The following is a 12,550-nucleotide window of genomic DNA, read 5'->3' as shown; positions in this document are numbered from 1 at the left end:
TCCCAGCCTTCCGGTTTTGTTTACTATGAGATCAACAGCAGACATGCAGGAAGTGTTGGCTGAAATTTTAACAATAACATAAAGAAATGAAAAGCATTGCTTTTTGCCCTCAGAGTGTGTCCACCATTCACTAGGGAACAGTTCAGCGCCTTTCCCTTGTGCTAAGGACTTTCTTGTCTCCAACCAGAAGCTGGTGATTAGTGCATTTGCGTTTTAACAACCTGAATTGAATTTCTGTATCCCAATGAGAGAAATGTAGTTGAGATAGCATATGAAACTGCCACGACCCACAAGACAGCGTCTTGTCTTGCTTGTCTTAGGCCCCAAAGGGTTTGTAGAGGACCCTGAAAACCACTGGCCAGTTCTCCCCTCACCCTGACACCATGCCTCTCACCAGACAGCTTTCGTGGCAGTCCTTCAGGCCTTGGACATTTACAGTGAAATAGCCTTGACCTAGCTGTCCAGCTCGCCACCCCCCACCCTTCCTGACTTTAAAACTTGCGATTTGCCCCTCCCCTCCCAGGGGATGGCAGATTAGAGAGGATCGGATCAGGCAATTGCTTCCTGAGTGTTTGCCCTGCTGGGAATTGCTCCTTCTTGCAGTTTGGAAGCCAAACCCAGGCTATTTGTATTACCTGTCAATTGCTAAAAAACCCCAAAACCACAGAGGAGCTGGAGGTACATATACGGGCAAAGGGTGCAGGCAAAGGAGAAAAACATCAGGAAAAGGTCCCCGGACATTGCTCTGAGGCAAACCTTGCTGGCAGTGTAAGTAGAGAGGGAGAGGGCAGAGGGGGCAGAGTGTGCTCTGCCCTTCCTGGTGCGAACTTGGATATATCCGGACCTTCACAAGCGGCCGGTCCCCACCCGCTCCCGCTCACCTCTGCCGTGTGCAGTTTCCGAGCTTCTCCGCTTCTCCGGTCCGGGCGCAGTCTTCTCCCGGCGGCGGGGCTGCGGTGCTTCCAGCTGAGCCTGTTGTCACTTCGTGGGTGGGAGGTAGGCCGTGGCGATCGCGTTACTGAGCTGCTGACTGGCTGTGGCCAGGCACGTGGTAACCAAAAGTTTGGGTCCGTGTGGCCTGGAGAGAAAATCCCCTTCTCTCTGAAGGGCATGTCCTTAGGGCTGAGAGGCCCCACGTGATTGAGCAAGCGCTGGAAGAAGCCTGGGCTTGTGTCCCCCACTTCTTTTTTTCTTTTCAGAGTCTCATTTCCTACGACTTAAGAAAATGTCGTTGGCCGTGGGAGGGAGGCAGAACAAAGACATGGGCATCAGATACGGGCGGGCAGTCGGAGCACATTAGAAGGGGAGAGAACAGAAGCCCTAATTTTCTCATCTTGCGTGCAGAGCACAGGCGGCTGTACCCGCTGACGGTGCGTGGAGGGGAAGCGCACCTGCTGTACAGGGCAGGGGAAGTTAGGGCCCAGAATCTATGGTGACGTGGGCAGCAGCTTTGAAAAAGAAATGAGCTGTTTTTAAATTTCTAAAAAGTATTTTTTAACAGGTAGTATTATACGTGATGTGATGTTAAATACAAAAGGGTCCAAAAAAGTGAGGCGTCAGAAGTCTTTTCAGCCTCACCAGTCTCCATCTCTTCCTCCCAGGGAGCAAATCCTTCCCGAGCTTGAATACCCTTCCGTGAAAACGGCAACAGGCAGTCTTCCCCTGCACCTTCTCCTTGACAGCAGGGACACGTCTGCCCTGGGGCGTGTTTCCCCCTCCTTAACACTGCATGCGGAGATTGTCCCATGGGGGAGCTGTGTCCTTCAGTGGTGGTGACCAGCTGTCCCCTCGAATGGATATGTCCTACTCTATCCGGACAATCAAGGACCATTCTTTGGTCCTTTCCCTGATGTTTTGCACCAAGTCCGGGCTCAGTAAACATTCAGTGCCTGCTTACAAATTAATTACATTTTGTTTACAACTTGCTCGTGTTTTTTATCTGGCCTTTTAGAGATGCCGACGTATTTTTTCAGTATGCTAGGTATTCTGTCATGTATCTAGCCCTGGCAGACCAGCTCTATCATGCCCTCTCATCACTTGGCTACCTGATTCCTAAGGCCCAGCTCTTCCGACTCTTCTCATGTAACATTATTTCCACTCCTTTCTTCTACGTAATGCTCCCTGTGTCACTGCCATGTACATTTATTATTTACTTACAACAATGTGCAGAAACTTTTTTCTGTTTTTCTTTTATCCATATCTCGGCACCTTCTTTTTTTTTTTTGGTACTGGGGAACGAACTCGGGCCCTTGCGCTTGCTCAGCAGGTGGCGAAACCACTGAGCTAAATCCCTGGCCCTTTTTTAATGCTAATCCTTCCACTCATAATGTTCCTTTTCCTGTCCAGTCTTCTGCTTCTGTTGTTTTGCATTTTTGTGGCAGGGCCTCTGTGTAGTTTAGGCTGTCCTGAACTCACTATATAGTCCAGGCTGGCCTCACACTTGCAGTCTGCCTGCTTCAGCCTCTCGAGTGCTGGGATTACAGGTGTGTGCCACCACACCTGGCTTGGTTCTTTTTTCTGAACTTGTTTAGCTTATGTGGCCTACACTCCCTAAAGTAGCAGGTAATTTTTTTCTATAATCATTTTATACAGGATCTTTATGTATTTACGTGGCACTGATACCTCTGGCATATAGTAGGTCCTCAGTAAATAGTTGATTTTGATTTTTGGACGTTTTGTAAAAATGCCACCTCTCCAACAGGAATCTCGTTGCAGGGCCGAGGATTTAGCTCAGTGGTTCCACTGCCTGCCTTGCAAGTGCAAGGTCCCAAGTTTGATTCCCAGTACCAAAAAAATTTTTGCACTGCAGGGAAACTTAATAGAAATTCTGAAGACTTTGGGGTCCTGCTGCTACTAGGACAATATAGAATGTTACAGAAGTTCAAAAAAGATTCTTTATTTTGAGGTACCAGGGATCGAACTCAGGACATTGCACTTGCAAGGCAGGCGCCGGGACCACTGAGCTAAATCCCCGGCCCTCCATTGGCCTATCTTTCCATCTGCCTAGCTCTGTATAGGCAGAGATCAATATTCTTCTTTGTAGAATAATGAGTGTTCAGTTAGTAGGTGTGAAGATTTTCACAACAACGGTAACCAAAAGGATTTAATTGCCACTAATTTTCAATCAGTTACCTAGTAAGATTATCTAAATTGTCATCTTATGTTTTCATAGGCAAACATTTACCATTGTTAGCAGGTTTGGGGTGCTGGACTCTCTTTCTGAAGGTGGTTTCTAGGTTCTTTGTCCTAAACAGAGTTAGTAAGACAAGCGCAAATGGTAGCAAAGTTTTACTAAAGGTAGGAAAAGACATAGGCTCTGCAGAGCAAGTTTGGGCCAAGGAAAAGTAGGAAAAGTAGTGCACCCTACAGCGTGAGGGTGTCCCCCCATGCAGGAGAGAGCACAGTGACAAAAACTCAATGTGGACAGTCCTTTTTGTGTCACCCACTCCTCAGGCTGACCTCGGGTCTAGGCTATCCTACTGGAAACCTGCTTGGGTTCTTGTAAGAAGTCCACACGCAGAGCTTTGGGAACTGTTCTGCGCATGTGCTATGCGTACTTGTCACGCCTCCTTTCCTAGCCAGTTTTAGGTACAGCCTACCTTCCTGTCTCGTTTCTTCCTGAGAGACCCAAATCCCTGTAATTCTTTATGAGGTGTGAGGGAGTGGAGGTCTCTTGTCTTCTATAGCTTCTTCCAGCTGAAAGGGGCTGAAGACCCTACCTTCTGGGGATTTTGTGCTAACTACCTTGGGGTGTTGTGGCTCACTGGCTGAGTTGAAGAGAAAAACTGTTAGACTGATAGAGAAAATTTAAACTATAGGTTAGTTATTAAGGTAGTTGAAATAGAATAAGTAATCTGTTCCTTTAAGATTTACCTCTCCTGTAACTCTTATTGTTTAAGGTGATGGCTAACTGAACCTTTGACCTGTAACTTAACTGTAGATAACATTTAACCTGGAGAAAAGCAAAGTAGAAATGTTTGGGTAGTTTACAATGTATGTGTTTTAGGTGCCCTCTGTTTGATATATGTCTGCGACTATAACCATTAACAGGAACTAGTTGTAAAAGACAAACAGAAATTTTACTAAGACCACCAGAAATGAGGTAATGGCTAAAAGAAGATATAAAAGGAAATGTTAAAACAAAGCACAGCGCAGACACTGATCAGACGAGTTTCTGGTGATCCCCCTCACCAGTGAGTAAAGGCTTTGTTTTTTTACCCAACTTCTGTGTCTCCATACATTTCTTTCCACCATTCTGGAACAAGACAGCAATGAGAAAAGAATGAGTGACTATTAAGCTGACTGTTTGATGGGAGAAAGAAAGTAACTGTACCATTATGTTGGAAATATAGAACCCAAATACAAGGAGCAGAGCCAGGGATGAAGCTCAGTGGTTTCAATGCCTGCTGCACAAGCACAAGGACCCAAGTTTGATCCCCAGTACCAAAAAAAAAAACCAACCCAAAAAAACAAAATATGAGGAGCAGGTCAGATTTCCATGCTTCTCAGAGAGGACAAAGTATGGCAAAGAGGGAGGTTAGATAAAATTATTGAGCACCTGAGGGCCATAGCCTTAGCAAGATTACCTACAGAATGGATCTAATGAAAAATGGGAGGCTCAGTACAGGTGCCCATTTAAGCTGTGGTCAGTTAGATTATTAGTGACTTTACTTATTTGTTCCTGGAGAAACAATACCATCTTGGTTTTGAAAGAGGAGCCTCAGGTGTTCTCAGGAATAGCTTTCTTCTTAGTCCTGTGAGAATTCTAGTGACTATTTCCCATGTCGTACTTTTATAGCTTGTCATTGCATCCCTTGAAGAAGGACCAGAATGGTTCCTCAGGCACTGGGAATAAGGCTAGGGTCTTGAGGAGCTGTAGGGCTGCCCTTCTTGCCTCCCTATCAGCCTTTTGATTTCCAAAGGAGACTTCAGACATGTCTCCTTGGGATCCCTTGCAATGAATGACAGCAGCCTGCTTGGAAAGATGGACTACCTCTAAGAGTTGTAGAATTTCCTGCTTGTATGTTACAGATTATTGCTTATTAGTCAGCAAGCTTCTTCTTTCCAGATTTCTGCATGAGTGTGGCAACAGAAAGGCATATTTGGAGTCTGTATAGATATTTAACTTTTTGCCTTTTCTTAATATCAATGGCCAAGTAAGAGCTACATGCTCCACTTTTTGAGCAGAGGTCCGAGGAGAAAGTTGGTCTCAATGGCCTGTTGTAAACTGACAGCTGCATACCTTTTTGATGTCCTTCTTGGACAAAGCTACTTTCATCAGTGAACCACACCTTTTCAGAGTCTTGGAGAAGCAGGTTACTGATGTCCTGCCTATTTGCATAAGTGTGGGAGATCACTTGCTCAAAAGATTGGCTAACTTCTGGGTCTGCAGGCATCGGAGAGGCAGTATTAGGAGTAGTGCAAGTTTTTATAACCTCAGGAGTGTCTAAGAGCATGGCCTGATACTTGGCCAGCCATTCCCATGTTAACCAAAAGTAACCTTTGATATCAAGAATTGCTCTGAATTGATAGGGTGTCAGGACTTCTGGTTTCTGCCCTAAAGTCTTCATCTGTTAGCATAGCTGTAGCTGCTACTGCTCTCAGGCAGGGTGTCCATCCAGCAGCCACTCCATCTAACTTTTTGAAAAGTAGGGCTGGGGATTTAGCTCAGCGGTGCTGCCACCTGCCTTGCAAGCGCAAGGTCCTAAATTTGATCCCCAGTACAAAAAAAAGTATGCCATTGGGTAGAGTTCTTGTCCTAGCCTTTGGGTCAAGACACTCAAAGCAATTCCTTTTTCTGATATGTAGAGGAAGAAGTGTTTCCTTAAGTTAGGTATTCTTCCAGCAACATCCATCTGTTGGCTAATTAGGTCAGGGGGACCTGAGTAGTTCCAATGGGCAAAATCCATTTGGGCCTTTGTTGGAATTTGACAAGTGCCCCTGATTTTGCTAGTAAATCTTTTCCTAGCAAGGAAGTAGGACACTGTAGGACAATTAGAAACTCGTGGTTAAACACTGGGCTTTCAAAGTGACACATCAGAGCAAGAGAGAATTACTCACTAGGGATCTCCTTAACTTCAACTATGGCTATAGATCTAGAGGAGGATTTTCTTTTTCTTTTTCTTTTCTTTTCTTTTTTTTTTTTTTTTTTTTTTTGTGGTACCAGAATCAAACTCAGTACCTTGTGCTTATGAGGCAGGCACGGTGCCACTGAGCTAAATCCCTGGCCCTTAGAGGATTTCCTAGAGAAGTAAATCAAAAGAGAATGAAGTGGGCTGGGGATTTAGCTCAGTGGTTCTGGCGCCTGACTCTCAAGTGCGCAAGGTCCCGAGTTTGATTCCCAGTACAAAAAAAAAAAAAAAAAAAAAGCAAAAGAGAATGAAGTAACTGAATTGGTCATGTGCTCAGTGTCGAGACTTTTTTGTACTTAAAACAGGAACCTTGGTTGTCCTTGGGTTTTCCCTTAGACAACCTGGGTGAGTTTAAAGCATTGGCAGTTGTGACAGCTATAATTCTAGCTTTTCTCTTTTGACCCTCTACCAGATCCCAATTGTTGAATACAGAAAAGGTCATGCCCAACAATTGGATCATAGGTATCTGGGGTTGCATCTGAAGTTTCTTCATTAAACAGATGGGAGAGACACATATCCCCCTAAGAGACAGGTGGAGATCTGAGAACAGGATCATCAAAGATATCTCTCTCTTCCATGGTGCCATTCTAAATACCATAGCTTCTGGGCTTTTCTTGAGATATAGGCTCACATAAATCTGAACATCAGGGATTTCACTTCACCTTCTATGTTTTCTTTTTCTTTTCTTTTCTTATTTCAGTACCAGGGATCGAACTCAGGACCTTGCACTTGCAATGCAGGCATGGCACCACTGAGCTAAATCCCCAGCCCTCATCACCTTCTATGCTCTAAGCAGAACAGTTTAACTTAAAAATAGTCTCATAATTTAAATTGCCATCTTATACCAGTCTTTTGCCATTTTCTTGCTGAACCCAACTCTTATTGCAATGGTAGATAAGGTGTTCTTTTTTATCTTTTTGTTTTTGGTTTGTTTTTTTGAGACTGCATCTCGCTGTGTAGTCCAGGCTGGCTTCGAACTCAAGGTGATCCTCCTGCCTCAGCCTACCAGGTGCTGGGATTACAGGCATGTACCACAATGTCCAGCAGCTATTCCTTTTTTAAAATGGCAGGGTCAAAAATTTCCCACTGATCAAGGATATGGGCTAGTGGTGAAGTTTGGACTCTGCAGAGCATGGTTCATGAGGTTTCCCATGCTTCATCTTGGGGCCTATAGAGACACAGTTAAGTCTTGGGTCCTTAAGATAGCATCCCATGCAGAAGGAGGAAACTCAATTGGAGCCCACAAAGCATCCTTTGTAAGGACAGATGTCTCTGTCCAAAGCTAGAATGATGCCAGTGTCCTTCATAAAAAGATAGAAGAAAGTCCTACTGAGGCCTTTTCGTCTCCGTACTGGGGCCCACTAACTCCTTAGGGAGGGTAGGTTGAGCCACTTGATGGCTCTACCTATTCCTTTGAAACTCCCATAAGATCAGGGTGGACTCTCTTTCCAGTGGGACTCCCTTAGCCCTGTTGAGCCACTTGATGGCTCTACTTAATCAAAATGGAGCCACATGGGAAACAATTTCCCTCACACCTATCCTGATAGTAAAAACTCTGGTGCTTTGTTTAAAGCAGTAGAGACAGAAACCTCTTTTGTAAGAAAAAAAATCTTTAAAAATCCTAAGAACAAGGATGGCTCTTTGACTTACAGCCACTTAAGCTTTATTGGCTATTCTTTTGTTCTTCTCAGACTGTCAGGCTTATGTTTCTAAGTTACCTGGGCTTTTTAGTAGAAAAAAACAAGGAAGGGAAACAAATAGTGGAACCCACATGGCTAATCCAAAATGAGTGGTCAGTGATGTGACAAGATGATGGCCAGCCATGTAATGAAACAAGATGGCAACCCTGACTAAGATAGCATCCTGAGAAAGAAATGGCCATGTAGAGGGAAGTGTGGATGAGACTTTGAGCTCAAAAGGAGTAAACTTGGGTAGCTGGCTACTCAGGCAGGAGGCCAAGTTACTGACAGCTATTTTTCCCAAAAGAGTAAGAATGCTGAGGAAAGTATCATGGAGAACAGAAACATGAGGTCAAAAAGGCATACTACTTGCACACATGGCACCAAAATGATCTGTTCTGTAACTGGGTTAATACTAACCTCTCTGCCTGTTCTTCACTGAATTATACCTGCAATGAGTGACCGAAAATGAGAAAGAAAAGAACATAGGAGGTAAACACTAAGCAGGCCTCCTACAGCTGGAAGAAAAACACAGAGGCTATGTACTCCACCCCCAACATGGGGGGAAAAGCACGAAACAGTTCCTGGTGCTGTGAGACGAGTCTCCTGAATTCCTCACCCTAGAGGAGAGGGAGAGGGGAAAGGAGAAGAAGGCCCTTCATGGCATTTTAGAGAGAAATTTTAAAAAAATGTCCAAAGTGTTACTGCAATCTCTTGGCTACACCAAAATGTTATCTGACTTCTAAGATGATGATTGGTAAAGAAATAATAGTTCTCTGGCCATACTTTGTATTTCAAGGTACAATAAAACCTTGGTCTGTGAGAATAACTTGTTCTGTTCATAATCCAAATCTTTGTATATCAAAGCAGCAAGTGAGAGAGAGAAGAATTTGTTGTAATCATGTGACATTTAGCATGATATACCACTCAAGACATCACTTGTTTATCAAGTTAAAATTTCTTAGAAATGTTTACTTATCTTACAGAACACTCTCAGACCAAGTTACTCACAGGACAAGGTTTGACTGTACTTGATATCTAGATAAGATTATGATAGTTAAATCTACTCCTCACACTTTGATACTAGGGTAACTGACCTCCTGGGTGTTCAACAACTAAGGCTTGGAGACCAAAGGTAAAAATGTAACTGAGCTAAAAAGACAGCCAATATTTTGGCCCTCCAAGGTCAACAAGAACCCAGGACATGAGAGGACCTCACTACAGGATCTGATGACTCTGGTGAGTTATCCAACCTTCTTGGCTACAACAAAATGTTATAGTTGTCTTAGAAGTTAGATTCCTGTGGAATGTTAACAGTTAACAGTTACCAAGTTTTACTTGGAAAATTTAAAATCAAGAGGAAACATAGCATCTTAGATTAAGAATTATGATGACATTATTAAACTAGAATTATTGAGTTTTTGTTAGTATTTTTGAAATCCATTAAAATTTTCATTTTGGTATAAAATAACTTTTAATAGGTTCCCTTTTTCCAATTATGAAATATTAAATGACATGAAGAAATTTTACCTGAATTTGTTATCCTTTAATAAAGTGCCATTTAAGTAAAATGCACTTGTTTATAGATGGACTTTATAGATTATTAACTTAAACTCTAATCATTAGAGTGACATTGTCTGGTACATAGTGTTCTGGTACCTCTAACGGTTACAACACAATTACATAACAATCACAAACATCAGTATGAAAAAGTATCCTCATCATCTGGCTGGCTGGCTCAGGTTGGACTGGGGTGCACATTTTAACACAAGTAAGGGAACCCCAGAGGACTGAACCTGAAAAATTTACCACCATGAACAATGTTAGCCTGGAAGATAGCGGTATGATAAGATGCATTTTCAGTTTTTTATCTTAGATGGTGTGTGTACTTGGGAAACATAAATGTATTTAATATATCATGAGATTAGCAATAATTAGCATCACAGTTATACAGAAATCTTTACATATATTTAGTTTTCACTCTTAAGGCAAATTTAGACTCCTTTAACATTTTTGTTTTGTTTTATTTTTCGGGTTTTCTTTTTTTTTTTTTTTTTTTTGGGTACCAGGGATCAAACTCAGCGCCACTGAGCTACATCCCTGGCCCCTTTAACATGTTTTATACAGTGTAACTATACTGACAAGAATTAAGGACATCTTTAGAGCTCTTACAAATTTAGGAAACAGTGTTAATGACCGGACAGACTTATTATCCAGTGTACAAGTGCACCTCATTTATACAATAATGAAATGCTTGTTTAATCAAAGTCAATAGCTGTAGATCAAGTTTTAAATGGCCAGACCAAATTTAAAGAGATGCCAAAAATTTTGATCATTTTGTGTCTAAGTTCTAGACATATATATTGTATAAAAGAGAGCACTTATTAGTTACTTTTTATGTATTAAACTTATCTAGTCTTAATTCTATACATTTAATTTTATTTTTTTAATTTTAAATTTAAAAATTTTAAAAAATATTTTAGTTTAGGGCTGGGGATTTAGCTCAGTGGTTCCACCCCCTGCCTCGCAAGCGCAAGGTCCCGATTTTGATCCCCAGTACCAAAAAATAAATTTAAAAAAGTTTAGTTTAGTATTTGAGACGGGGTTTCATTCTGCAGTTCAGGCTGGCCTTGAACTCACCGAACTTGCAGCAATCCTCCTGTCTCAGCCTCCCCAAGTGCTGGCATTATAGGCGTGTGCCACCATGCCCAGCTTGTAATATAAGCTTTAAAGCTTAGATTCACAGAACATTTAGTCTTTAGGTGCATATGTATATACCTACTCTCAGATAGTATATATGGGGTATTATAAGCTAAGATAATAGCAGTTTATTGAACCAATTATAACCTGATTATTGAAAACATTTTACAAACCAACATTCAAATAATCTTTAATTCTTAAAACTGAGTTTTAGTAACCCAAAGCCTAACAATGAAAAACACAAGAAACTGTCTTACTAAAATATAGAATCTCTGCCTTTCAATCTAGTTTTGTAGGTTTAACCATTAGCATCTTTTTAAAAAAATTCTTTTATTGGTACATTTTAGGTATACAATATGTTTACATTTATCATTGGGTGCTTGTACCTGTACATGATGTATCTTGGTTATTTTTTCCCCATTACCTGTGCACCCTTCACCCCCTCCACCCTTCCTATTTACATAGACTTTGTTTCCATTTTTTTCTTTCTCATAATTTTTCCTTTTCCTTCTTCCCTTTCCCCTTCCCCTCCCACCACCTCCACACCTTTGGACCTTTTCCTATTTCAAATTTTCAATTATTCATTTTAATCATTTTAATCCTTATGTACACTTTCAGTTACACTAGAGAAACTATTTGGTATTTACACGTGTGTCCTTTTTATTTCACTTAAGTATGGCCTCAATATGCATCCATTTAGCTACAAGTGTCTTTAGTTTCTCGTTCTTTATGGCTGACTAGTACTCCATTTTATAAAAAAAAAACAAACCCACATCTTTATCCAGTTACCAGTTGATGGGCATTTGAGCTGTTTCCAAGCTTTAGCTATTACAAATCGTGCCGCTATAAACATGGGTGCATATATACCACTGTGGTATGATTCTTTTAATTCTTTGAGGAAGATACCCAGCAGGGGAGTAGCTGGGTCAAATGGGACCTCCAGCCCTAGTTCTTTGAGGTATCTCCATACTGACTTCCACAGTGGTTGCACCAGTCTGCACTCCCACCAACAATGGAGAAGGGTTCCTTTCTCCCCACACCCCCGCCAGCATTTGTTTTATTATTTTTATTTTTTTTTGTTTTTTTTAGCATTTGTTATTGGTTGACTTCTTGATAGCAGCCATTCATTCTGGGGTGAGGTGGAATCTCAATGTTGTTTTCATCTGCATCTCTCGAATGACTGGTGATGTTGAAAAATTTTTTTGAACATTTTTTCGTATGTTTATTTGCTGCTTTTACTTCTTTGAGAAATGTCTGTTGATTTCAGATGCCCATTTTTGAACTGGGTCTTTATATTTGGGGAGTCTGATTTTTTTAAAGTTTTTTATATATTCTAGATAGTAGACCTTTGTCTGAGGAACAGCTGGTAAAAATTTTTTCCCACATTGTAGGTTGTCTCTTAGCTCTGTTGGTGGTTTCTCTTGCACTGCAGAAGCTTTTTAATAAGATGAGATCCCAGTTGTTGATTCTTTGTGCTAGCTCCCGTGCTGCTGAGGATTTGTTCATAAAGTCTTTTCCTATGCCAATGTCATCAAGAGTTCTACCTAACTTATCTTCCAGCAAGTTTAGTGTTTCTGTCTTAATATTTAGATCTTTAATCCACTTTGATCTTAGTTTAGTGCATGGTGATAGGTATGGGTCTAGTTTTAATCTCTGGCATAACCATTAGCATCTTAATAGCTTAAGGAAACCTTAGTGCTTTGGACATAGAAAGATTAATCTTTTCAGTGTAGCTAAATTGAAAACATTAAAGTCATTTATTTAATATTCATGAGAACCAAAACATAGCAGTTAACATTTAAAGCTATACTTATTATTATTATTATTATTTTTTTTTTTTTTTTTGGTACTGAGGTTCAAACTCGGGTCCTTGAGCTTGTGAGGCAGGCGGCAGAACCACTGAGCTAAATCCCCGGCCCAAAGCTATTATTTTTGACCAAAGAAAAACTCTTTAAGTTACTGTACACAGACAACAATAGACATTACATTTATAAAACCAATTTTTGATATTACTTTGATCAGCTAACAACCTAGATGGAA

The 12,550-nt window shown here is 41.3% G+C and overlaps 2 protein-coding genes across 10 annotated transcripts in view; one reads left to right on the top strand and one right to left on the bottom strand.

Annotated features, from left to right (window-relative positions):
* The window catches only part of Cnot8 (CCR4-NOT transcription complex subunit 8), a 106,131-nt gene that overhangs the window by 15,271 nt on the left and 78,310 nt on the right, over window positions 1-12,550 (top strand). For 2 of the 9 annotated variants that reach the window (XM_087194537.1, XM_087194528.1), the window contains exon 1: window positions 809-996. The exons of the other annotated variants lie outside the window; for them this stretch is intronic. The gene's annotated coding sequence lies outside the window, so the exon portion shown is untranslated. Of the gene's footprint in view, window positions 1-808; window positions 997-12,550 lie in introns of those variants that run through there. 9 annotated transcript variants of the gene reach the window in all.
* Window positions 1-12,550, bottom strand: part of Faxdc2 (fatty acid hydroxylase domain containing 2) — a 47,415-nt gene that overhangs the window by 28,370 nt on the left and 6,495 nt on the right. The window contains exon 3 of the mRNA XM_004836510.4: window positions 882-1,216. Within this exon, the coding sequence (XP_004836567.2) occupies window positions 882-1,216 (335 nt within the window). The remainder of the gene's footprint in view (window positions 1-881; window positions 1,217-12,550) is intronic.

This window comes from Heterocephalus glaber, unplaced genomic scaffold, assembly GCF_053883595.1.
Source record: "Heterocephalus glaber isolate CG9 unplaced genomic scaffold, H.glaber_assembly_v1.0 deba00001606, whole genome shotgun sequence".
In the NCBI taxonomy this organism is placed as follows: domain Eukaryota; kingdom Metazoa; phylum Chordata; class Mammalia; order Rodentia; family Bathyergidae; genus Heterocephalus; species Heterocephalus glaber.
Note: the sequence above shows the minus strand (reverse complement) of the source record. Positions and strands in the feature narration are given on the sequence as shown.